This window comes from Hemicordylus capensis, chromosome 4, assembly GCF_027244095.1.
Source record: "Hemicordylus capensis ecotype Gifberg chromosome 4, rHemCap1.1.pri, whole genome shotgun sequence".
Lineage (NCBI taxonomy): Eukaryota > Metazoa > Chordata > Lepidosauria > Squamata > Cordylidae > Hemicordylus > Hemicordylus capensis.
The window spans coordinates 240361669-240388931 of record NC_069660.1 but is presented as its reverse complement, the minus strand read 5'-3'; the positions used below and the strand labels follow the sequence as shown (position 1 = coordinate 240388931).

The 27263-nt window shown below is 42.8% G+C and overlaps 1 protein-coding gene across 3 annotated transcripts in view; it reads right to left on the bottom strand.

The window, feature by feature from the left end:
• LAMA1 (laminin subunit alpha 1) overlaps nt 1-27263 on the bottom strand; it is a 197645-nt gene that overhangs the window by 110620 nt on the left and 59762 nt on the right. For all 3 annotated transcript variants that reach the window (XM_053250001.1, XM_053250000.1, XM_053250002.1), the window contains exons 2-3: nt 9707-9877; nt 7123-7235 (exon numbers count right to left, since the gene is read on the bottom strand). In XM_053250001.1, coding sequence (XP_053105976.1) covers nt 7123-7235; nt 9707-9877 — 284 coding nt within the window. The remainder of the gene's footprint in view (nt 1-7122; nt 7236-9706; nt 9878-27263) is intronic.

Here is a 27263-nt window from a genome sequence, read left to right as displayed (position 1 = left end):
CTCCCAACACAGAACAAACATTTCAAAGACAGTCCATAAATGGCCAAAAAGGAATCACTGACCCAGAATCCTCTGCCAGCCACAGTCCCTGCACTCACTGAAGTAATATCATTGGCACAAGTTGCTCTCTCACAGACAATTATGACTCCTTACTTCCTAGCATTGCAACGGCTGCCACAGCAGCATCCTTAGAACAAGCACAGCCATAAGCTTAACTAGAACAACTTCAGCCACATTTTGACTGAGAACACCTTGCAATGCAGATTGCAGAGCTGACCAGAGAAGTGAATGAAGCACAACTTAGTCTCAAGGCCAGACATGGAGCTCATCACAGAAGTCCCCAAGAAATATTTTACAAACAACAGTCTATTTCTCACCACAACACTATCTCACAAACAAAACAAACCACAACTTGAGGAAGGCAAGCACTCAAGTTCTGTGGCCTTTGTCAATCTGAGATCCAACAAAACCAGACAGTTATAGCAGCAATAGCACAGCATATTATACTTGGTGCTGAGAAAAGAAAATCACAAAATTAAAGGTACTTTCCTCCTCTCCTTGTGTATCCTCTTCAAGAGAAGCATAAGGGCTCTCTCTGACCACGGCCCCTTTAATATATTTTGAAATTCCCTTTGTTTGTGTTCCCCCTCCCTCCCCAACCAATGGGGGCACAATTGGCCATGGCAACGCTTGATTTGTATGAAAACAAGCCAACCAAGAAGCAAGAAGACTGCAAGCCAATCGGAAGCCAGTGCCAGAAAATCAGTCAGCAAGAGAAAAACAATCCTCTGAAATGGCGCTTGAAACTAGGGATTTGCAAACTGGCTCAAGGTCGAGCTGGTTCACCATTGAACTGGTCCAACTGGATTGGGCCCGGTTCAGCTCAATCTCAGCAGGCTCAGTAGTTCTAATGGAGTTTTTTTTTAAAATGTAGCATCACTTACCAGCAGGTCCAGCAGCCTCGAGGGGTGCTAGTGTGGCCATGGAGGGGTCTCCACAGTCTCCCTTTCGCCTGGCGGGCTCCTCCTGGTCCTCTAAGGATGTTTGGGGGGCCATTCTGGCCCTTTCCCAATTGGCGGCAGCCAATTTGGAGGCTACCATGCATGCATCCTGGACACTTGCATAGCCAGGTCATGACCCAAGCACACAAATGGCTGGGCGCATGCACGGCAGCCTCCAAAATGGCCACCGCCACCAACAGGGAAAGGGCCAGAACATTCTTTTTAATGTTAGAAGCCCCAATCCAGCTCAAATTCAAGCCATGCCAGGGGGGTTTGTTTGGTGACACAAAACCAAACATGCCCGGTTCTGTTCGAGTCTGCTTCGGACTTGAACTGAACCAAACAAACCGGTTTTGTGAACACTCCTACTCGAAACATCAAAATGTTTCAACTGAAACAGAGACGTTTTGTTCCAAGCTTGAGGCAAGCCCCTTTTAAAGAGGGTGTTTGTTTCAAGCTAGAAACACTCAAAATGGCCCATTCTGAGTCGAAAAGTATCACCATCAGAACATTTTGCACATCCCTAATACATTGTGTAATCAGGGAGTTTCTTCCCTCAGGCAGCCAGAACTTTCTTCCCCTGCCTGCAGACAACTAATGGCAACCAATAGCAACACTGTTTTCCCTCCAAAACTCTACAGCTGACAGTTTTCCCCCTAAGATTAGTCTATCAGATGTCGTTACATTTTTAACCCTTGCAGAGCAACCCTTGGATGTGTACACCCTACCCAGACTCTCCCATCATTCTATCTTGATTCTTGAGTTGTCACAACTACCAAGTGCACCTGGCTCTCCTATCCTAGCTGGGCACCCTGCTCCTACTTTTCTGGGCATCAGGTGAACAAACCTGATGGAAGTGAAGGAAATGGCTCCAGACCTATCCCACCACTTGTGTACCCAGTCTGATGAGTAGATGGAACAATGAAGGGGAAGATATCAATTTTTGCCTCCTCTAGCAATGGCTGTGTTGTTCTCCGTTAACAGAAGTGTGGACCACAGAACCAAGGCACAAACATATCTGTCCTTGCTTCCCTACAGGAGTTCTTCCAACTTTTCACATCATTTCATTTTCATTTTATCTGCTGTCTTAGGAATATCGTTTAGCACTAGGAGAGTCAGGAAACCATGAAAGTAGTCTCAGAAAATTGTGTCTGAATAGCACAGTCATAGCACTGCTAGAGTAAGAATGTGCATCTGAACTGAATACTACATTTCAAAAGAAATGTAACTTCCATGGCTAGGGAAAAAATCATCTGGACAAGTCCTTAATTATGCATATTTTCTCTAGTACTACATACTTCAGATATGAAATGACTCCCCCCCCCATTTATGACACTGTTAAATTGCATCATTCAATGGCTTAATGAAACATACAAAATGTGAAGGGGAGTCTCAATTATCATTTGTATAGTTCCATTAGCTAATTTGGAACTCTACAATGAAAATAAGCCCTAATAAATTTTTGTGAACATTTTTTGTATTTTACAAACTCTTAAGCAAATCAAATTCATTACTTAAGCAACACAAGTTCACGTTAACTAAATAGACTGAAGTTTAAGAACAACTATTACTGATATATTTAAAGATATTTGCAAAGTATGTACAAATTATTTGAAGCAATATATAGCATTGTTCTGTATGCACTGCATCACAAATTCATCTTTTCACTGATGAAAATATATAACCCTCTTGAAAAAATGATTAATCATTTGACATCAGGTTTTAGAAGCAAATATGTATTTAAAACCCTCAATGCTTTTTATGCATCTAAATTCCTACATTTTACCTTCTAGGCTGAGATTTCCTTCATATTAAATTTAGGAAACCAATAAGATTCTAATCACTAACCCCAAACAATGTATGCTAAGCATAAATTTGCTGTATGTATGTATATATGTATGTATTTATTTGATTTCTATACTGCCCTTCCAAAAATGGCTCAGGGAGGTTTACACAGAGAAATAACAAACAAATAAGATGGAGCCCTGTCCCCGAAGGGCTCAGAATCTAAAAAGAAACATAAGATAGATACCAGCAACAGTCACTGGAGGTACTGAACAGTGGTAATCATATATGCAACAAGCCTTAGTTACAGTTTTATGACAGACAAGGAACACAAGACAGGCAACGCAGGGCAGAAAATTTTATGGGGAAATTGTTGGAGTACATCCAAGGGAAATATTAGGGGGGAACTAAGCTGTATCTGATATTATGCATGCGAAGAATGTGATGGCTGACTACAGGCTAGGCTACAGCATCCGGGGGTCTTTACCATTGAAAAGAGGCAACTAAGGAGAGACATGATCGAAGTGTATAAAATTATGCATGGAGTGGAGAGGGTAGACAGTGAGAATTTTTTCTCCCTCTCTCACAACACTAGAACCAGGGGTCACCCCATGAAACTGAAGGGTGGGAAATTTAGGATTGACAAGAGAAAGTACTTTTCACACAGCGCATAATTAATTTATGGAATCCCTTGCCAGGGGATGTGGTGATGGCCACCAGCTTGGGTGGCTTTAAAAGGGGCTTAGACAGATTCATGGTGGACAGCTCTATCACTGGCTATATAGTCTGGGCCACCTCCAGCCTTAGAGGCACGATGCCTCTCAATACCAGTTGCAGGGGAGCAACAGCAGGCAAGGGGGCATGTACACACCTCTTGCCTGTGGGTTCCCCAGAGGAATTTGGTGGGCCACTGTGTGAAATAGGATGCTGGACTAGATGGGCCTTGTGCCTGATCTAAGAGGACTTTTCTTATTTTCTTATCATAACACTGCACTTGCACAAGGACATTGTACAAAGAGTTGCAGTGTATTTGCACAAGGATATTGCTCATATTGTTTCACCTGTGCAACATATTTGCACTTGCACGAAAAGGTGTGCAACTTCATAGGCTTTACATGGAACTTTTCCACAAGCGTGCAATTCCAAATATCTCCCATGATTTAGTGCAACTAAGCAACCTTCTTGAACTAGTGCAACTTGTGTTTGTTGCACAAGTACAGCATTGGTCAGGATGTCAGCAAGTGATTATGTGAGAAATAAAGTTGTTCAGCTTGTTAGTTCCTTGGTACTAGGTTCGAGCACTGGTTCAGCACCACAGGGAGGGGAGCAGTGAGCGGGATCTTTAAAAAAAAAAGATAGCAAGTCCTTACCTGCTCTCCACTGCCACATGCAGCTTCCAGCTGCAGGGGCGCTTGTCCAAAGAAACCACATGTAGCGCAGCACACATATGGTGTCCACACATGCGCGGGTGCTATTGGCATGGTCAACAACACCATGCTGGCCATGCAAATGGCACCCACACATGCACAAATGCCATGTGTGTGCTGGCGCCGTGCACAGGTTATTAGGACAAGTGCCAACGCAGCATGAAGCTGCTTGTGGTGGCGAAGAGCAGGTAAGGACTTTCTCTTTTGAAAAGATCACACTCATTGCGTTGCTCCCCTCCCTGTGGTGCCAAACCGGTTCAGACCTCATCCAAACCGGTTCCGCGCTGAACCAGTTCATGAACCACAGTTTGTGTACATCCCTAGCTGCAAGGCAAGGGTGAGATCGGATCCTGCTTATCTATCCTGGTTAAATGCTGGTTAACCTCAGCAATTCCGGGTTCTCACAATATGCTCAATGGGAGCATACTGAACTCACCAATTGCTATAAACTCTTTAAGCATGATAATTGTCATTGGCTTCTAGTAATCATTTCATTTGAGTTTTGAAAAGGGCTGTTAAATAAATATTAGTCAATTAATCATATGAATTGCAGCAAATTGACTAATTAGTCAATTAAATTTGCATATATGTGTAAACAATACTTTTGAATCAAAAATAATACTTTAGTTTTAGATTAGGTATAAATGCCCTAGGAGACATTATTTTAGTAGGTACATTCCTCTTGTGTTAGAAAGAAGAATGCCTCTTTTATTATGGTTCTTGCCATCTCCCATTTTTATAGGACTCTTTTTGCAGTTATATTATTTTTGTACTTTTTAGGGGGGGTTTAATTTATCTAATTATTTTATAGTCAATTAACAGGTTTATAACTGATTAATCTAATTGATGAAGTGAATAATTGTAGCCCCAGTTTTGATATACAAAGAATATCAGAAATCTATAAAATTAAGAAAGTGAGAATTTCTGACAATAACCCCTACTCCTGATCCATTAAAAATATAACTACCCCATTTCTAGCAAACATAAGATTCATTTACAGTGGCTGGCATCCAGACTAACATTGCACGAGTGCAAACAAGTTACATGAATATAAGGCTGTTGCACTAGCTAGTTCTGCTATGTCAGGAGCTTGTGTTCCAGACTAGTATTACACTGGTGAAACAGGGTGCGCTTGTACAAATTATGATGCACTTCTTGCTGTGAAAGTGAAACCTCTTCCTCAGCCCATATTTGTTGCCGGGAATAATGCAAGGCTATCCACTATCCTTGTTGTGCAAGCACAACACTTCTGCAAGTGGACTGAGAATGCAAAGAATTGAGCACCTCGGAACATCCACTAAACTACGTGACCTTCATGGGAATGTGTGCATCTTGTGTGTGTTAATTGCACTAGTGTAGAGTTTGTGTGGATATTAGGCTATACGTCCAGGTTACTCACCTTTTTCTTATGATGACTGCACAATTGGCATCACTAACACTTTTGTTTTTTAAAGGGCAGTCGCACAGGGCCATTTCAAACTATACATCCTAATCACATGAGGAAGAACTGTAGATGCACATATCCCAATGCCCACCTGTCACACCATCCCACAGCAGCCTAATTCTAAACACTGATACCAGAGTATTTCAAATGCTTGAACAGCTGGTCTTCTTTTGTAAACAATCAACTCCTTAGAAGATAAATTTATCATTTATCCCCAGCCAGGTTTCAATTTCTGCAGGATGAAAAGAGTCTTCCAAATGTTGAGTACCAAATGTTTAGTACCAGACACGGGAACCAACCTTGCTGAATGCCATCCAATGCCCACACTGTTTGGAACATAGCTCATTTTTTATATTTGTGAATTGCAAGGAATATCTGATGGTAAAATTAAATTGTCTAGCCGTTTCCAGCCCTATTTATATGTGGAGAGAAGTGGGTATATAATTAGTGCATGTTGGGGCAACTGGATCATGCCCACTATTGAGACCACCACACATTAGACATAATGGGTAACTGGCATGTATACATATAGAATCCAAAGCACATAGGTCTGATCATGGACAATCTTTATATCTTACTTTGGAGGATTAAGGATTATTGGGCCTACACCAATCACACCAATTCACATTACACTGAACACATGTTTAGCCCAAGAATGGGCATAATCCTGCTCCTCAGTGGTCCACTATGCATTTCCTACACATACTTTGCTATAGAGGAGAACCTCACAGTATTCACGAGGGTTCCGTTCTCCGTAATTACTGCAGATACAGAAACTGTGAATACTGAGTCATTGGGGCAATGGGACTGCGGGGTTAAGTTCCCGAAGGAACAAAACTTGCCAAAAGAAATGGGGGCGGGGGGGTGTTGTTGTTAAGATGTATAAGGGCAAAATAAAGTACCCTACCATGCTCTTCCAGCCTCCAGCAATACCTCCCTCGAAGTCGAAAAAAGTCCTTTTTTTAGCATTTCCCCACAATTTTCATGGGGTTTCAAGTAAATGAGCCACAGAATGGCTCCGTTTCACAAAATGGCAGCCGGGAGTGACCTTTGTGATAATTTCCTGCTGCCTCTGACCCATGGATATGTGGAATTAACCCCTTGTGGGCCAGGTTTTTTACACATATGCCAAGATCAGGTGTTCTGGCCATGGATATGCGAAACCATGTATGGTGGATCTGTGTATAGCAAGGTCCACCTGGAAAGGTAAGTAGAGTTCTTATTGATCTCTAATGAGCCCAAGTATATTGTGGGAGCAGGGGAGCAGAATTCAAATTGTATGCTATGCAGTTTTGTTGGTGCTGTTAGGTGATATAAGCAGTCGTTTTAGCGTGGGGGGAAACTTCAGCAGTCTAACAGTCTGTTATTTCTTTCTACCATGCCTGGTACTTTTTAGCAGCTAGGAAGAGCAGGAGAGAATTTGATTGTTTCACACACAACATACTTTTATACAACTGTTATTTACCTGTCTTAGATCCAGAGTTATAGTAACCCAGTGGTATTCTCTTCCATTTTGAATGCTGGGACTTTGCCACCAGTTATTGGTGCCATCTATAGCATTTGAGATAGGGTGTTGTTCTGTTGAAAAATAGGCAAACACAAATTAAGGTCATATACTGTATTTCTATTATTTCCTTTTAGCTGATAAACTCAGGTTGCATGCTGGACTCTATTATTATTATTATTATTATTATTATTATTATTATTATTATTAGTTTACACAGTCATACAGGTGTTATTGACTGGTTTGTTTTATCCAGACATCGAGTCCTTCCCAAGGACCTGGGATGGCTGAATTTTATTGTCAATGTTGTTGCTGTTGTTATAGATATCGTTGCAGAATGTAGGCTGTTCCCAGTAAAGTTGCTTTTTGTAATTGGCTGATGGTGATTTCTGTGGCCCCTATGGTGTTGAGGTGCTCCTCAAGGTCTTTTGGAACTACACCCAGGGCGCCAATGACCACTGGGATTATTTTGGTCTTTTTCTGCCACAGCCTTTCTATTTCAATTTGTAGATCTTTGTATTTGGTGATTTTTTCTATTTCTTTTTTTCTATTCTGCTATCCCCTGGTATTGCTATGTCGATTATTTTGACTTGTTTTTCTTTCTTCTCGACTACAGTTATATCTGGTGTATTGTGTGGCAGATGTTTGTCTGTTAGTAGTCGGAAGTCCCATAATATTTTTACATCTTCATTTTCTTCAACTTTTACAAATTTATGGTCCCACCAATTTTTGGCTACAGGTAGCTTGTCTTTTTTGCAGATGTTCCAGTGTATCATCCCTGCTACCTTGTCATGCCTTTGTTTGTAGTCAGTCTGTGCGATCTTTTTACAACAGCTGATTAGGTGGTCCACGGTTTCATCTGCTTCTTTACAAAGGTGGCACTTCCTGTTTGTTGTTGACTTTTCTACTTTTGCTCTTATTGCATTTGTTCTTAGTGCCTGTTCTTGTGCAGCCAGTATTAAACCCTCAGTTTCTTTCTTCAAGTTGCCTTTCTTAAGCCATTGCCAGGTCTTGGTGATGTCTGATTTTCCACTTATATTGTGCAAATATTGACCATGCAGTGGCTTATTTTTCCATTTTTCTGCTCGGTTCTTGACTTGTTCTTTCTTGTAGGCCTGCTTTGTTTCATTGATATTGAATAGTTTCTCCTTATTGGCCATTTGAAGAGCATCTTCTTCACTGTCCCTGATATATTCTTCAAGGCCTCTTTTCTCCTCCTCTACTGTTTGATGGACTTGCAGCATTCCTCTTCCACCTGAGCTGCGAGGGAGGTATAGCCTATCTACATCACTGCGGGGGTGGAGAGCATGATTGATGGTCATGATTTTCCTGGTCTTACGATCTAGCATCTCTAGCTCTGCCTGGGTCCAGTCTATTATTCCTGCAATGTATCTGATAACAGGTATAGCCCAGGTGTTGATGGCTTGTATGGTGTTCCCGCCATTGAGTTTGGACTTTAGGATTTTTCTAGCTCTCCTGATATATTCACTTTCAATTTTTCTTTTAACTTCAGTGTGTGCGATGTTATCAGCCTGGAAAATGCCCAAGTATTTGTAAGGTTCTTTCTCTTCCAGGTTCTTGATCTTGCTTCCATTGGGCAGTTCTATTCCTTCTGTTTTTCTTATTTTTCCTCTGTTCATTATTAATGCAGCACACTTGTCTAGTCCAAACTCCACTGAATATACGGACAGTGTTTAGCAGTGATTCAATTTCTGACTGGGACTTTCCATACAGCTTCAGATCGTCCATATACAGCAGATGGTTTATTTTACTTGATGTTTTAGATGTCTGGTATCCAAGGCCTGTTTTGTTTAGTATTTGTGAAAGTGGGATCATGGAGATTACAAACAACAGAGGGGATAGTGAGTCCCCTTGGAAAATGCCTCTTCTAATGCTAACCTGTCCCAGTGTCTCGCCATTGATTGTTAACTGTGTACTCCACTCCACATTATTATTATTATTATTATTATTATTATTATTATTATTATCATCATCATCATCATTATCATTATTATTTCTAACAAGTGCAAGCATTATAAAGGACAAATTTCCCCTGCACAAGGGGACTATAGACGATTTATTCTAAAAAACTCAGAAAAACAAAAATAGCATACATACCATAGGTGCAACCCAGACATACTTAAATCCATTTTAAATACTTAAAATAACTGTGATGGATTTTAAGAGCACAAGTATGATCAAAGTTTATTTCGATCAAAGATCAAATACAGAATTTAAGAACAATAAAAGCAAAATATTACAACCAACTGGATCATGACTGTGTCAATTGCTGTCATACTTTCATTGCTGCTACACAAAACGTAGCTACCACACAAGTTGTGGATTGACACAAGTATGTTTTAGATCCCCTTATAATAAAGAGACTTTCGTGTGCCTCATTTCCACTGCTTTTTAGCCTTTATAGGTACATTGTATATAGGTAAAATAATCTATGAACACATGACTAAGCATTTAACTCAGTTTTATTCTATACACAAAGTAATATGAAGCAGACCAAAAAAAATGTATACTGCAGTAAACTTGCCTTTGGGATTTGCACTATTGTGGTCACAGATTCGACACTGTGCATTGCGTAGAGGTCGACCTGGAACATGCTCCACAAGTTTGCAAAACATCTCAAGGCCCTTTTCACCACAAGTTGCATTGGTGCTAATATGAGCATTGCTGGCAAGATTTAGAATAGCAGGAAATAAACCTAAAAGACAAAAATGAAATGATATATAATTACAGGGAGAAGCATTAAAGATATGATTGCCATCCTACTTTATTCATATTTTTGTAATCCATGTTGACTCTAATTTTTTAGAAGTGGAAAACATATTCTAATAACTTTTCACTTTGAGTCTATTGGTGCTTGCAGAGGACTAATGGTGCTAATTAGTCAACAAGGCAAGTCTCACAATCAGTGAGATTGTGAGATTAGTGAGATCACAATAGTTCAATGCTGAACTAGAACTCACAATCAGTGAGACTCGCCTCAACGGGGTTTGCGGGAAGAGCAGGCTTAGCCCGCTCTCCCCACAGACGAGCAGGAAAGCAGCCCTGGGCAGCCGAATCGGCCACCCACACGACTGCTGGCTACGTCACGGAGCCATCTACAACCATCTACAAATATGGCCAAAACATGATGTCCATAAGTCTGCAATGGCCTGATGCTTAGTGTACTTATTTTCCACTGTATTTCTCTGTCTCCATTCTGTTGGTGTCTGTAGACATGTAGGCTAACAAATCACCCACTTCACCAAGCTGCTGTTGTGGCTGGGATAATTCCCTATTTAGGGTGTGTCTGCAGCAAGACACCCTAAATATAACTAAATAAACAAGATAGGCTTGACCTCCTAGTATAGGAAGGTAAATGTCACTTGAGGTATGACTCAAGATGACTCCCAGGCTTGGAATGTAATAACTGAGGGATGTAGCTTGTTCAAACAGGATAGTAGCTTGTTCAAACAGGCTTGTTGCAACAGAAAGGGAAAAGGAGTTGCATTATATGTCAAAATTGTGAATATCTCATCAGAAATCCAAGGAATTGAACAAGATAGAACAATGGAAAATATCAGAGTAAAAATAAATGGAGAAGTAACTAAAAGCAACATTGTAGCTGGAACTCTACCACAGACCACTCTACCAAACAGCAGATGTACTGTTCTCAAGCAACCCACAGCTGTTTCAACCAATTATTAGTACCTACCACGTAGACTGTTTTACCAAGGAAAGGATGTGGTTGATTCTTTCCTGACCCAAATTACAGAAAGTCAAAAGAAGTAAGAATTAGTAATCATGGAGACTTCAACTTGATGTCAGTTGGGAGACAAATGCCACAGCATTAGGCCCAAATTGTGTGGTCATACAGTAGACAGGTAAACCTGTAATTTGCCACGATATTTACATACTTATATTTGTATCTTGCCCTTCATCCTGGGGCCCAGGGTGGAGAATAACAAAAACAGCAACCTAATAAAACAATCCTAAAATGTCATTAAAAATACATTAAAAATAAAAATAGTTACAACCATTTATCCTAAACATTGCACCTCCCACATGCACAAATCACTGGCATATTTTGCAGACAACTTTATCTGTCAGAAGAAACAAGGTAATTGTTCCTTGACTTGATCCTACTCAACATGGAAGAGTTGGGTCTATGATGCTGAACTAGTAGGAACTACTGATGATACCTAGCTCTATCCTGCTATGTCATCTGATCCCTGAAGACAGAGAAGGTTCTTAACCAGGGCTTGGAGGCCATGATGGGCTATACTGTATGTGGGCTAACAAGCTGAAACTTAATCCTGACAAGACAGAGTTGATGGTGGTTTGCAGGAAGGCTAATCAGAATAGGGTGTTTTAGTTAGACAGGATTGTACTCCCCCTGAAGAAGCAGGCTCACAGCTTGTGGGTTCTCCTGCGTTCTCCAAGATCTGGCACTGCTACTGGAAAATCAGGTGGTGGCAGAGTCCAAGAGTGCTTTTGCACAGCTTTGACTGGTTTGCCAGCTGCACCCCTTCCTCAAGAAGGCTGATCTGGCCTTTGTTACCCATGCCTTTTCTCGTCACATTGGATTATTGCAATGCACTCTATGTGGGGCTGTCTTTGAAAGATTTTTGGAAATGACAGTTGGTAAACAATGCAGCAGTCCATGTAATATCTGGAACCATCCAGTTCACATTATACCTATCTTGAAGACACTGCACTGGCTGCCAGTCTGTTCTAGGTACAATTCAAGATGCTGCTTATTACCTCTAAAGCCCTAAATGATTAGAGGCTCCAATTAGCCTGTGCTGGGTGTGGCTCCTCTGCTGTTTGTCATCTGTTTGCCATCTGCTACTGCTGCTGCCTGCCTGTGGACGACTTCTGCCTGCCAGCTTTGTTACAGCTGAGTGTTGGCAGGACTGGGGTCCTGGGCTTCCATCTGCCCGCCCCTGGGCTACTTAAGAGACTGCCAGTGGCGGCAGGACTGCCACTGGCAGGGCCGCCACCGGCGGGGCCGCCACCGGCGGGGCCGCCACCAAAGGGGGTCGCCACCTTGGGGAGCCACTTCGGGGAGCAATGAGGGCGAAGGCCATCCCCCCTGCTTCAGTATTGTTTGGGTTGGGGGGGTGCGGCGGCTGAGATAAGGCTTGGGTAAGATTTGTTCTGAATATTTTGGAGCCTGTCTGGAGATGGGGAGATCGGAGAGCGTGTCCATTGGTCTCGGTGCGGCAATCCCAGTAATGGTGGGGAATAGAAGAAGTTACGTTGGTAGGTCAGCAGGCCATTGCAGGGGAAAGGAAATCAGAAACTTAATAGCTGTTTCCCCTTCTGGCTGCCCTGCCAGCTCTTTGACCTTGGGGAGTAGTGCCAACAACCCGCAGAAACTTGCCTTGCTTCTTTGTAACGCCAGGTCAGTCCAAAATAAATCTGAAGTAATCCATGATTTGATCAGGGATGAAGCGGCTGACCTGGTGTGTATCACAGAGACTTGGTTAGGGGAGGCTGGGGGCCCAGTTTGGGCCCAGCTTCTCCCTTCAGGGTACTCTGTAGAGGAGCAGGTAAGGGAATGTGGGCGGGGAGGTGGAGTAGCTGTGGTCTTTAAGGATATTATCTCCCTTACCAGGATCCCTATCAGAGTGTCTGATCATATTGAATGTGTGTACATACGTTTGGGGACCAGGGATAGATTGGGACTTCTGTTGATGTACCAATCACCCCGCTGCCCAACAGAGTCCCTAACTGAGCTTGCGGACTTAGTCTCGGGTTTGGTGTTGGAGTCCCCCAGGCTTATGGTGCTGGGGGACTTCAATATCCACTTTGGGACTGGGTTGTCTGGTGCAGCTCAGGAGTTCATAGCGGCCATGACAACTATGGGCCTATCCCAAGTGGTCTCTGGACCGACACATGTTGCTGGTCATACTCTTGATTTGATCTTTCATTCTGATCAGGGTGGTGTTCCGTGGGTGGGGACTCCTGTGATCTCCCCATTGTCATGGACGGACCACCATCTGGTTAAGGTCGGACTCACAGTTGCATCCCACCTCTGCAGGGGTGAGGGACCTATTAGAATGGTCCGTCCAAAAAGGTTATTGGACCCAATAGGATTCCGAGAAGCCTTGGAAGGATTTAATCTTGGCCCTGCCGGTGATCCGGTTGATGCCCTGGTGCAGAATTGGAATAATCAGCTCACCAGGGCAGTAGACATGATCGCTCCTAAGCGTCCTCTCCGACCCGCAACAAAAATGGCTCCTTGGTATACGGAAGATCTAAGGGAGCTGAAGCAGCAAGGTAGACGACTGGAGCGCAAGTGGAGGAAGATTCGACTCGAATCCGACAGATTACGACATAGAGCACATTTAAAGATCTATGCTGTGGCTATACGTTCAGCAAAGAAGTGTTTCTTTTCTGCCCGTATTGCTTCTGCAGGCTCTCGTCCAGTGGAGCTATTCAGGGCTGTGAGGGGGCTAGTAGGGCCTCCTACTCCCCTGAATCCGGATTTGGAACCATCAGTTGCCTGCTGTGATGCTTTTAATGAGATTTTTGTGGACAAAGTCTCTCGTATTCGGGTCGATCTAGATCTAGATTTAGACTCCACAGTTATCGCAGTGTCAGATGCAGAGGTATCCAGCAACTCCTCTTGTGTGGTTAGACTGGATCAATTTCAGTTTGTGACTCCTGAGGATGTGGACAAGCTGCTCGGAACGGTGTGTTCTACCACCTGTCTGCTTGATCCTTGCCCAACATGGCTTATACTATCTGGCAAGGGGGTTGTTGTGGAGAGCCTGGTGGCAATTATAAATGCCTCTCTGAGGGAGGGCAGGATGCCTCCTTGTTTAAAGGAGGCAATTATTAGACCTATTCTTAAGAAGCCTGCCTTGGACCCCTCAGAGTTTAATAGCTACAGGCCTATCTCCAACCTCCCATGGTTGGGCAAGGTGATTGAGAGGGTGGTGGCCTCCCAGCTCCAGGCGGTCTTGGAGGAAACTGATTATCTATACCCATTTCAAACTGGTTTTCGGGCAGGCTATGGGGTGGAGACTGCCTTGGTCAGCCTGATGGATGAACTCCAATTGGGAATGGACAGAGGAAGTGTGACTCTGTTGGTCCTTTTGGATCTCTCAGCGGCTTTCGATACTATCGACCATAGTATCCTTCTGGAACGTCTGAGAGTGTTGGGGGTGGGAGGCACTGCTTTGCAGTGGTTCCACTCCTACCTTTCTGGCAGATTCCAGATGGTGTCGCTTGGAGACTGCTGCTCTTCAAAATCTCAGCTTTTATATGGAGTCCCTCAGGGCTCCGTACTTTCTCCAATGCTTTTTAATATCTACATGAAACCATTGGGAGAAATCATCCGGAGATTTGGTGCTGGGTGTTATCAGTATGCTGATGACACCCAAATCTATTTCTCCATGTCAACATCATCAGGAGAAGGCATATCCTCCCTGAATGCCTGCTTGGAAGCAGTAATGGGATGGATGAGGGATAACAAACTGAGATTGAATCCAGACAAGACGGAGGTACTTATTGTGCGCGGTCGTCACTCGGGAAGCGATACTGATCTACCTGTTCTAGATGGGGTCACACTTCCTCAGAAGGAACAGGTACGCAGTCTGGGAGTGCTTCTGGATCCACACCTCTCTCTGGTTTCCCAGGTTGAGGCAGTGGCCAGAAGCGCTTTCTATCAGCTTTGGTTGATATGCCAGCTGCGTCCGTTTCTTGAAGTTCATGATCTCAAAACAGTAGTACACTTGCTGGTAACCTCCAGACTTGATTACTGCAATGCACTCTATGTGGGGCTGCCTTTGTACGTAGTCCAGAAACTACAATTAGTACAAAATGCGGCAGCCAGGTTGGTCTCCGGGTCATCTTGAAGAGACCATATTACTCCTATATTACAGGAGTTGCACTGGCTGCCGATAGGTTTCCGGGCAAAATACAAAGTGCTGGTTATAACCTATAAAGCCCTAAACAGCTTAGGCGCACGGTACTTAAGAGAGCATCTTCTTCTGCATGATCCCCATTGTCCACTACGTTCATCAGGGGAGGCTCGTCTGTGGCTACCTTCATGTCGTTTGGTGGCCACCCAGGGACGGGCGTTCTCTGTTGTCGCCCCGAGACTTTGGAACGCACTTCCCGTGGGAATAAGAGTCTCCCCATCTCTAGTGGCTTTTAAAAGGGATCTAAAGACTTATCTTTTTAACTTTTAACTTTTTAGCTTTTTAGCTTTTAAATTTTTAAACTTTTGATTGTTTATTATTTGTTTTAAATTGTTTTTAGTATTTGTTTGTTGTGAACCGCCCTGAGTCCTTGGGTTAGGGCGGTATAAAAATGTGCTAAATAATAAATAAATAAATAAATAAATAAATAAATAAATAAATGTTATATTTCTTATTATTATTATTACATTTATATCCCGTTCTTCCTCCAAGGAGCCCAGAGCGGTGTACTACATACTTAAGTTTCTCTTTCACAACAACCCTGTGAAGTTGGCTAGGCTGAGAGAGAAGCAACTGGCCCAGAGTCACCCAGCTAGTATTATGGCTGAATGGGGACTTGAACTCGGGTCTCCCTGGTCCTAGTCTAGCACTCTAACCACTACACCACGCTGGTTCTTTGTCGAGCATGCAGGACATGACCTTCTCAATTATTGCCCCCAGGCTGTGGAATTTATTCTCAGATGAGGTCCACATGGCTCCCTCACTTCGTCTTTCAAAATAGACTGAAGAATCCTCCTTTTATTTAGGCATTTATTTATTTATTTATTTATTTATAAATAAGTTGAGGCACCCTTAACCCGGCTACCAGGAATCGTGTGATTGCGTGGGCTGCACTCAGCCTGAGAAATCAAAGAGACAGGCGCATAGAGAGCCTGTCGGAGGGGGGACATCCCCAATGCAACGTGCGTGCTGCGCACGTGCAACATGCATGCCGCACATGTGCAACGTGCGTGCCGTGCATTGAGGGATGCCTGGAGGCCAGAACAAGTTGCAGCCCCAGATCTCTCTGCCCTGCTCCGAACTTCATGGAGCTGCATGGAGCAGGGCTGTCCAAGTAGGCGCACGGGAGATGTGCCGAAGTCGACCCGCTTGGTTGTCTGAAGGGAAGGTAAGCAAAAAGCAGGCTTCCCCTGCTTCCTCCCACCTGCCCAGGGTGATCGTGAGAATCACCCCAAACACTGTTCATCAGTGGTTCCACATCAAACCAGAGTGAGTTTTCAAGTGGACGCCACATGACTCATCTTGGGCCCAGTACTCTTCAACATGTTTATCAATGACTAACATGAAGGGCTAGATGGAATACTGATCAAATTTGCAGATGGCACCACACTGTGGCTAGTTAACACATTCAAAAATAGCAATAAAGTTTAAAATGACCTTAATAAAATGGAAAGCTGGCTTAAACTTTCAAAGTGAAATTCAGCAGAGACAAATGCAAAGTTTTGCACTTAGGAAAAAAATCAAGTACACAGGTGTAGGATGGGGAATAACTGGGATTGATACATGTGAAAAAGACACAGGATTAAAGTCAACCACAAGCTGAACATGAGCCAGCAGTGCAATACAAAAAGCTAGTGTGATTTCATTAATAGCAAGTTTCCAAGTCACAAGGGGGGAAAAGGGATTTCAGTTGAACATTAAGAGAAACATCTTATAAGTAAAAGCAGTTCAACAACGGAAACAATTATTTGGGAGGGAAGGCTGGACATCTGTTGATGCTCTAGCTCTGGATTTCCTAGAGCAAATATGGATTGGATGAGATAGACTTCAGCAGGGCTGCACAAATTCTGACTCTCCTGCAGATATTGAACTATAATTCCCATCAACCCTTACTTTGGGCTATTATGGCTGGGGATGATGGGAGCTGTAGTTCAGAAAAAGCTGGAGGGCCCAGGCTATGCAGCCCTGGCCTACAAGGACCATCCCAACTCTATTATTCTATCTGACTTGTAGTAGTCAACAAAGAACAGCTTTGATCCACTGATGCCTTGGAAAAAGAAAACAATGCATGAAGAACAGCTCTATGAGGCTCAAATGAATGCATTTTATTTCTGCAACAGGGACTAATGCAGTAAAGCAGGGTTTCTCAACATGTGGGTCCCCAGATGTTATTGGACTTCAACTCCCATAATCCCCAGCCCCAGTGGCCTTTGGTTGGGAATTATGGGAGTTGAAGTCCAATTACATCTGGGGACCCACACGTTGAGAATCCCTGCAGTAAAGCTTTATGTCAAAGACAAATTTGGCAATACTTCTGGTTACATAAATTGCTATGGATTATGAAAATTTATTCTGAATCACTTCCACAACTCTGTGTAGCACTATAAAATTGTCAGTTTCGCTCAGTAAAAGGACATTTTTACCAATGAAATTTTCATGTAAAGTAAACTCTAACACAAATGTGGGCAGTTTCTCTACAAATAAATAAAGTTGAGGGATTTAAAAGGAAACCCAAAGAGTTTTTATAGGAATAGCAACATTTCTAATGGTAATTTCTCACATGCCTAAATGTAAGTACTGCAATATTATTGTTTTTGCTTTGGCTTTTAAATAAGATACTCCAGTTTTTCTGTTATCTGTATCCAGCATAGAGAATGTCTTTCCCAGTTAAGCAGTTTAGTTTGATGACTAAATATAAATACCCTGAGATGCTACATTTTTTGCTAAAACAAGAAAAACTGCAAACAAATTAATTTACTTCATATTTATAATTCTTCCCATGGCAATTTACCATACCTTAATCTTAACTTTAAATATTTTTGTTGAAAGGAGGCTAAGCAGAAAAAAAATACTAATAAGCACCGAGGGGAAAAAGAGAAACTACCAAATGCCAATTTAAACAGCTAGCTGTGTTTTTTTAATCTTTGCCTATTCCTTTATTTGAAGTTGGTCTTTGATTACCCAGCTGTGCATTTTGTACAAAAAAGAAGAGAATCCCACAGTAAAAAATGACCATTAAGAAACAAGTATCTATCTATTTTACTTATTTATGTATCACATTTATATACCACCTGATATGTGCATCTCTAGAAACTGACGTTTATAAATTGAAGTGTTTAAACCCCTTATACACTTCAAGCCTTTAAACGCACCCCCTCCCTCTTCTTTGTACGTCTCCCCTAACATGCAGGGAGGAAGGAGGGGGTGTACAAGCTTGAGGCTCAGCTCTCTTTGATTTTGATCACATCTGCATGTGATAAAAGCAAATCCCACTAAAATCAGTGCAGTCAATTTAGACATAACACATTTAGAGTCAGGAGATTAAGTCAATGGCAAACTATAACAGAACAGAAAAGAGCAGAAAATAATACAATAGAATATAACAGAACAGATAAAGTGCTAAACCAGTACCAAACTATGCAGTGGATTTAGAAGCAGGATTAATTTTTTTATTTTTTATTTTTTTTAAAAAGAGGAAAGAGACTGGGATAGAGATGTGACTTTTTCAAGGATAAGTTATGAAAACTCATTTCAGAAGAATGAAACGTTACTTCAAAAAAGTATTTTCAATGAAATCCACAGTGGTTGAATATAAACTGAATCCAAAATTAGGGGAAGGGTAATCCAGTCCGAAGAATTGTTCAAATTGAGGATAAATAATTACATGTTATCTCCATCAGTTCTTTTCAGACACCAAGAGGCTATTAACACGGTCTGCAAAAATTGGGCTAAGGGAGTCTAGCCCGATTTTTGCATACCGTGTGAACGACCGGGCTCGGCTGTGAGCCCAGTGGTTCCTGAGCAGGTAACCCGCTCAAGTAACCCTCCCCTTAAACCGGGTTTGTGAAGCGAGTGCTCCGTAAACCCCGTTTTTTTGCTCGTGAGTTGCCGCGGTGCGGCTCTGCGCCATGGTCACTCATGAGTAGACCCCCAGCCGGGAGGCTCAAAAGCAGCCTCCCAGCTCGGGGGTCTCTCCAGCATGCCCTGTGCGCTTGCGCAGGGCATGCTGGAGCTTCCAGGGGCCATGCGGCCCCCAAACTCCCAAGCCCCCGCTGGCTCTGTCACAGAGCCAGCAATCGTGTGGGCGGCCAATCCAGCTGCCCCGGCAGTGCTTCCCGATCGTCTGCGGGGAGAGCGGGCTTAGCCCGCTCTCCCCGGTAACCCCGACAAAGCAGGTCTCACCGATTGTGAGACCTGCCTCCAAGTCTGAAAGCATCTTAATCAACACAATCACCTTCATTTGCTCATTTAAGCTACATTTACCAAACATCACTTTTATAGTTAGTAGAATTCTAAATGACTAGCTGCAGATTAAAACTTTAACAGAGGGACACAGAACAACCAGGTCTTGAGATATGAAAATCACAGTGCCCGGGCATCAATTTAAGCATACACCACTGGTAATTGCTCATTTTCTTTGGTAACAGTTTCAGGAAATCCATTTTACTGGATACAAAAAGGGCATGTGACCTAAAAATTGTCCTTTTTTACTTCAGTTATGTTTTTAATCCTATTTATAGTTAAACAATATAATATTGAAATCTAAATGGGACACAATGAGGCTATTCTCATGAGCTAGCAAAACTGGGCTAAGGGAGCCCAGCCCAGTTTTGCTCACTCGTGAGAACCACCAGGTTCACAGGTGAGCCCCGTGGCTCCACAGTGGCAAGCCCGCTAAATATCCCCCCACTCCCAAATGAGGTTAAGTGAGCAAGCGCTCATTATGAGTAATTTTGTTTTAAAAAGTCCACCCAGCTTACTCTGTGCTCATTCTGTCAAGACAGCTAGAAATACATCCCAAAGGAGCACATCATGTCAGCTGAGGCCTACCCACTCTTTAACCTACTTGTGGAAGTAAGGGAGCAGCATAGTGATTAATCAGAATAAAGATTGCATTATATTTGTATTCCTCTTTGCAGATTTCCTCTCTTACCCATAAACAAGTAGAAGCAACAAGGATTTAATAAGCTTTCTAACTTCCAAATTTTGTGCATCATACTGCTTGGGATGAAAAACTTGTATAGCCTCATATAATAGGCTCAGAGAGCAAAATATGACAGAGGGTTTCTGTCATAATAAATTCTCTGGTTCTCACGCACAGTGGAAACCAGGCTGCGCTCCCTTAGCACGGTTTCCACTGTGCATAAGAATGTTTTCCTTATTCTGTTCAAAGACCATAATAAAAATATTGATTGCTTGATTTTTTGGACAAGCCCTGACTCTGAATCTAAAGACTTATGTGTTTTATTTAGTGGAAAGCTCTGGAATAAGAAGTCTGAAGAATCCATACTGAAAGCATTTATTTTTGCATAGTTCAAGAAGGATATACAATTAAATAGGAAAATAAATCCCATGTACTGTATTCTACAATGACAGAACAAAGAAAAAAATGTTAGGCAATGATGGAAGACATCTAATTTCAGCTAGGAATTGGATGCTGACAAAGAAGTTTTCTAAAATGGGCATCAGTTCACATACTTTACTAGCAGTTTTAATGACACGTTAGAGAGAGCAATAGCATTCCATTTTTATGCTGACAATGGTAAATATAATTCTTCATTTGATTTGTGTTTTGTTCCATTGGCTGAATATTGAAACAGTTATCTACAGTAACAATAGGTGCTTTATACAGTCAGTTTCCAGAGTACAAAAGCTCTTGAAGGGTTCCAATCTAATTTCTTTCTCAATTAGTGTTCTAAAAATGTAAAGCAGTCAGCAATTTATAACAAGTGGACTATTTTGAAACTAGTCATCATCAGTAGACCTTCCAGTTACAGAAAATATTTTTAGAGGCTACAGACAGTTGTTCAGGGAACTTTCAAGCACTGGAGTGCGCAAAACGTTCCAAGGTCAGAGCATTCTGCCTCAAAATGGGCCTTTTGAAGCGTTCCAAGCACGGACCAGAACACCCAAAAGGAGCACTAGGAACAGGGTCGGACCGTTCCAATGGACCAGCTCACCCGGTTGTTTTGACGAAATGTTTTGTGCATTTTGCGTTCCGTTCCAAGCCCAAAACAGAATTCAAGATGCATTTCATGCACACCCACAAATAAACCCGTTAACTAAGCAGAACTCACCTTTATATTATGAACTCTCTTATATTTAGCAGAACTATAGCAATTGTCCCTATTCACCCCTGCACAGTATTGTATGTAAATTTATTTATTGTTTATTTTATTATTAAAAATTTTATACCGCCCTTCCAAAAGGCTCAGGGCTGTTTACATTAAAACACCATTATGCAAAATAATTATACTATAACTAATAAATACAATAATGATAATAAAAATAAAAAGTGAAAAATAACAGATGGAAGCATTGCTGAGAGCCAAGGTCTCCTTTAATAGTTGAAACACCAGCTTTAGCAGAGGTAAGAAGGGAGAAGAAGGGAGCTTATCATCTACTCTGTGTCACTCTGCCCTGGGAGATGGTGAGTAGAACTTGTGGAGAGTCCCAGTAGCTGCCTCTCAGTTTTCCTGAGGCTCCCTCTTTGAGAGCAACGTTGCTGCAGACCAAAACTGTGCCTGTTGCTGGCAGAGCTGCAGCTTCCAGGAGGGCCTAGAGTGCTGACTCAGCAGTTTCTGCTGGGTCTTGCATCATTTCCTAGGCTGGCAGTATAAAAGAGCATGCTGCCCTGGTGGTGACCTTGTGGGCAATGTCGCCACCGAACAGTCGCCAGCAATGTGGGTTGCCCCTTTGGGAACCACAAGGGCTCTACTCTGCTTGCTGGGAGTACAGTTTTAGCTGTTTAATTACATGCCTGAGTGAGGATGTGAACTTGTGGGGAGCTGGGGGTGCTTCAGTTAAGAGTGTTTACGAGTAGGGGAAGGCAGGAGCAGCTGGTGAGGGCAGCGCCGGGGGTCTGCGGCAAGAGGCACCTTTAAGGAGGTAATAAGTAGGTGTAAGCAGCACCAGCAAGCTGCGGCGCTCTCCAGTGCGGGGCGGTGCCATTCCGGTGGTGGGGCTGTGCCATGGTCCTGGTCTCTGCACACGTGCGGAGGCTCCACGCATGTGCAGAGGCTGAGGCTACACTGTGGCCCTGCTGGATGCCAGGTGGAGCGCTGCTGCCCTGTGTGGGATTGTGGGTGGGCCACCACAGCTTGCAACTACTGCTTACACTATGGTAGGAAAGGAAAGATTGTGACATTGAGTCAGTGTTGACTCCCGGTGACCACAGAGCCATGTAGTTTTCTTGTTAGAATACAGGAGGGGTTTCAGTATGCTGATGACACTCAGTTGTACTCTCTTTTTCATCAGACACAGGTAAGGTGGTGACTGTCCTAAATCAATGCCTGGATGCAGTAACGGACTGGATGAGGGTGAACAGGTTGAATCTCAATCCAGACAAGACAGTAGTAGTGTTGGTCCGCGGTTCCTCTGACCGGGTTAATGATGTTCAGCCTGTTCTAGATGGGGTCGCACTCCCTCTGAAGAATGAGGTTAGCAGTCTGGGGGTGCTCCTCAACCCAGCATTGTCACTAGAGGCTCAAGTGGTTTCTGTGTCTCAGAACAACCTTTATCAGCTTCGGTTGATACGCCAAATGCAGCTGTATGGACAGAGATAGCTTGGCCACAGTTATTCATTGAACCTCTCGCTTCAATTACTGCAGTCACTGTGTGTTGTATGTGGGGCTGCCTTTGAAAATGGTCCAGAAACTGCAGCTACAAAATCGGGCTGCAAGGTTATTAACTGGGGGACTGGGTGCCTTGATCATATTACATCAGTGCTTTGTCAGATGCACTGGGTCCCAGTCCGCTTCCAGCTAATTCAAAGTACCGGTTTTAACCTTTAGGGCCCTAAATGGCTTGGGACTGGGGTACGAGAGAGCGCGCCTTTCCCCATGTGTCTTGACTCGGACCTTAAAATCTTCTTTGGAGGCCCTACTGCTTCAAGTGCTCCTACCAAAGGATGTGAGATGGGTGGCCACTAGGGGGCCTTTTTGGTGGTCACACTCAATTTATGGAACAGGCTCCTCAATGAGATTCATCTGGCACCATCACTTTGTTCTTTTAGATACCAGGAGAAGACCTTTCTGCTCACTCAGGCTTTTAAAATTTTATTTCTAAAATTTATTAACATTTATTTTTAAAGAAACATGTTTGTAAATTGTATTGTCTTCGTGTGTTTTTGATGTGATTTGATGTGTTTTATGTGTTTTAATGTTATGTTGTGAGCCCAGAGAACAATTTGTTATGGGGTGTGATGAAGGAAAACCAGGCTTTGGCTGGTCCTGGCCTAGGCATGTTGAGTTGAAGGTTACCCTGAGTAAACTGCACTGTTAGCAATTGCACTGTTGTGCCTTCTTGTTCTCAATTCATGTTGCAGTTAGTTGGGAACACTGTCTCTCTCTAGTTGTTATTCAGAGCAATCTCCCCTGGATGTCTGCCCAATGGAATTTGATAAGACCCTGAACTGTACTAATCCAGTTCAGCAATTAAATCCACCTGAAGAGCAGGTCTCTGTCCCAGCCACTGCTGATCTACCCAAGTGACAATTATCAGATCAATGCAGACTCTCCCTCTGCATGTGAAATGTAGCTGGTTGGGCTTGCAAATCTAGAGATATCTCTTTTACAGAATTCCTGTCTAAATTCAATATTCTTTTCCTGTAGAAGACTTGGGCTATGGATAAGATTGAGGTGCATGGTTTCTATGTACAATATGTCAGCGCCCTGCCCAGTGAAAAGTAGGGTAGACCCAAAGGAGGATTGGCCTTATTAACAGCAACAGGACTTCATGTGAAGATTATCCCCATGCCTTTTCATGCCTAGTGGGTGACTACAGTTTATTGCAGGTGGCTACAGTCCACCTCCACCCCCAGCACAGTACTTCCAGTGACTGTTGCTGGTATGTGTCTTATGTTTCTTTTTAGAATGTGAGCCCTTTGGGGACAGGGAGCCATCTTATTTGTTATTTCTCTTTGTAAACCGCCCTGAGCCATTTTTGGAAGGGCGGTATAGAAATCGAATTATTATTATTATTATTATTATTATTATTATTATTATTACTGCAATCTAATCATGTTCAATTGGTTCTGATTAACCAATACTTAACCCCTCTATCTAAGCATTCCCAGGTAGGGCAGCAATGGCAAGACCTAGGTAAATATCTGGAGGAATGCACTGAAGCCAACCCCCTAGCTTACATTCTAGTTGGAGGTGACTTCAGTGCAAGGATGGGGCAGGATGACACAGCTTTATCTACTTACTACCATGCTGTCCCACCAGAAGATATAGGAGATTCCCTTCTCTCCCTCCCGCCCGGCTGGCCAAGGATCAGAAATACAATTTTGCAGGCCTATGTTTGGCCCAGTTGGCCAATCAATTTAATTTCTGTATTCTAAATGGAACAGTGAGTGGAAACGCCTGGCAGAATTTACTTTCTGGTCTGGGAACAGAATGTCAACTGTGGATTACTGGTTTATATCCCGTAACCTGGATAGTAGTGTTGTTCAAATGGAGGTTGGCTCTCGCCCTGATAGCGACCATCTCCCTTTGATTCTAAGGATGAATCTGCCAGCTGGGACATCCTTCCTGAGTCTTGCAACTTCCAATATAAATGCCTCACATAAAGCTTACTCACAATACTCAACAGGCTAATTGGGCGGTAGTTGGCAGGATCATGTTTATCCCCCTTTTTAAATATGGGTACTATTATGGCTATGCCCCAGTCTGGGGACTCGATGGAGACTGAAGGTATTTTGAGTGATGAACAGGCTGGAGGGCAGTCAACCATGGACCATGCCCTGGTATTACATCATCTGATTGAGAAATATAGCGACAAACCCAAGTCCTCCTTGTATGTGGCCTTTGTAGATTTCAAAGCAGCCTTTGATTCAATCTCAAGAATAGGCCTCTGGGGAAAACTAAGAGACACCAATATTGATAGGCACTTACTCTTTCTTATTCAGAAGCTCTACAATAACACCAGTGTAAAAGTGAGATGTAACCCTCAAGGCTCACTTTCACATTTAATAACCACTAGTAAAGGAGTTAAACAAGGGTGCATTCTGGCACCCTCCTTCAATCTTTACATAAATACCCTAGCTAATAATCTCTCTGATCCAGCGCTACATTCCCCAACTATTGTGGGCACAGCTATCCCAATCCTGCTGTACGCAGATGCTGCTGCTATCATCTCACATATTCCTGTGGGCCTTAGGAGAGCGCTTAGACTCTTGACCACCTATTTATTGCAAGGACAACCACTTTCAGAAATCCAAAGTGAAGGTCTTTGCCAAGAGGCCTAAAAGATTTAACTGGCATATAAAAGGCCACTGTATAGAGCAGATCAATAGTTTCAAATATCTGGATGTGGTTTTTCATGCCACTGGGTCATAGAAGGCCCATGTGGACTACGTTGCCCAACAGGCACAAATAAGTGCTTCAGCAATGTTAAGATTATTTCGCTCCAAAGGTGGAGAGGTTATCCCTGAAGCATTAAAGTTATTTGCTGCTAAATCATTGGCCCAATTTCTGTATGGTGCACAACTGGGCCCCTACCTTAACTATAGGCCACTGGAGATAACCCAATCCAAGTTTATTAGAGCAGTATTCAGGGCCCCTCGATGTATCTCCAACACAGCATTGAGGTTGGAAACAGGCCTTCAGAGGGTGTAAACAAAAACATGGATTTTAATCCTTAGTTATTGGCTTAGGATACATTTCTCCCCTCTGGAATTGATCCCTCTTATGTTGGCCGATAGGTTTCAATCCACCTGGACATGAGCACTGATGGGTAAATTGTCATCACTCAGCCTCTCTGCTGAACATCTGTCATTATTAGATTATAGTCAAGCCAAGAAGATCCTCAAACAGAGGGTCTTGGACATTGAACATCAGAACGATTTAAGCTCCTTCCCGGAGGCCTTGGTGATTTTAACCAGGAACCTGCTAGCTACCTATTGTCCCTCTCTTTACCAAGCCATCATAGGGTTTTCCTCAGAGCAAGATATGACGCCTTACCATCAGCGGTTTTATCTGGAAGGTTTCTGAAAACCCCTCTAGCCAATCGGTTATGTCCCTGCTTTTCAGGTGAGGTCGAATATGTCCACCATGTGCTACTGTTTTGTCCTTTTTATAATGATAGGCGGTACAGTCTTATTTTTCCCTTTTTCCCTTGCTATCATGCTTTTCTGGCCAGACTGCTGAATTTTACACCACATTCCTCTTTGCAGATCAGAAACTTTCTACCACATACAAGGTTGCCAGATTTTGTGCAGTTGCTCTTAAGATCCGTCAACAGCTAACTGCCAGCCCTTCTTTTTAGATGTTTTTACATGAGGCTTCTATGTTGGTGTATGAACTATGATTTACTTCTTATCTGAATGTAGTATTTGTGTGTATATATAACGGATCACTGATCGTAATAAAGCTATTCATTCATTCATTCATTCATTCAACTCTAGTTGTTATTGATGCTCAACACTGTGATTGGACTAACTACCTCACCAGATGTTACTGCCTCTTATGACATCATTGGTACTATATAATCTGTTGTAAACCTTTCATTGTGGGTCTCCATTTTTTGAATGAGCTCCCAACTGGTTGTTAAACCAATAAAGCTACTTTTTGACTTTCAGCAACTGGTGCATAGCCTCCAATAATTCCGAACCTAGTGAGAAGTATTTTCTCACATCAGTTTGCCAACAAATAAAGTTGTTGTTGTTGTTGTTAGAAAGCCTCAAAATAACTACAAATGAAATGGAATTCTTCCATTTGTGCAAGTTCTTGCACAAGACCTTGTATAAACTCTTTTCAAAACCCTTTCATGACCCAATGACTATATGTTACACCTTCTACCTTCCTTATTCACCATGTTTCTCATACCATAATTCAACTCCAATCCTTTGTGGATCTGCACTGTGAGAAGTCTTCCACCAGTTTGTGTACAAACTGTGTACACTGTTTGTGTACTGGTTTCTCTTTTTCAGCTTATTTTCCTTTTCGGATTATTGGCGGACATCCTGACTAAATTATTCAATATTACTACTCAGGAGTTACTCTAAAGGACTACTTTACTCTGTTCCATTTTCACAAGGAAATAGAAGCCAATAATGATCAGCCCAGTGAAGCTTCCTTTAGGGAGGTTGTCTTAGAGTATTGCTCTCTGACCCCAACACCTTTCCCTAACTCCGCTCTCATGATTTCAGCTATTTGTCTTCAATTCTGC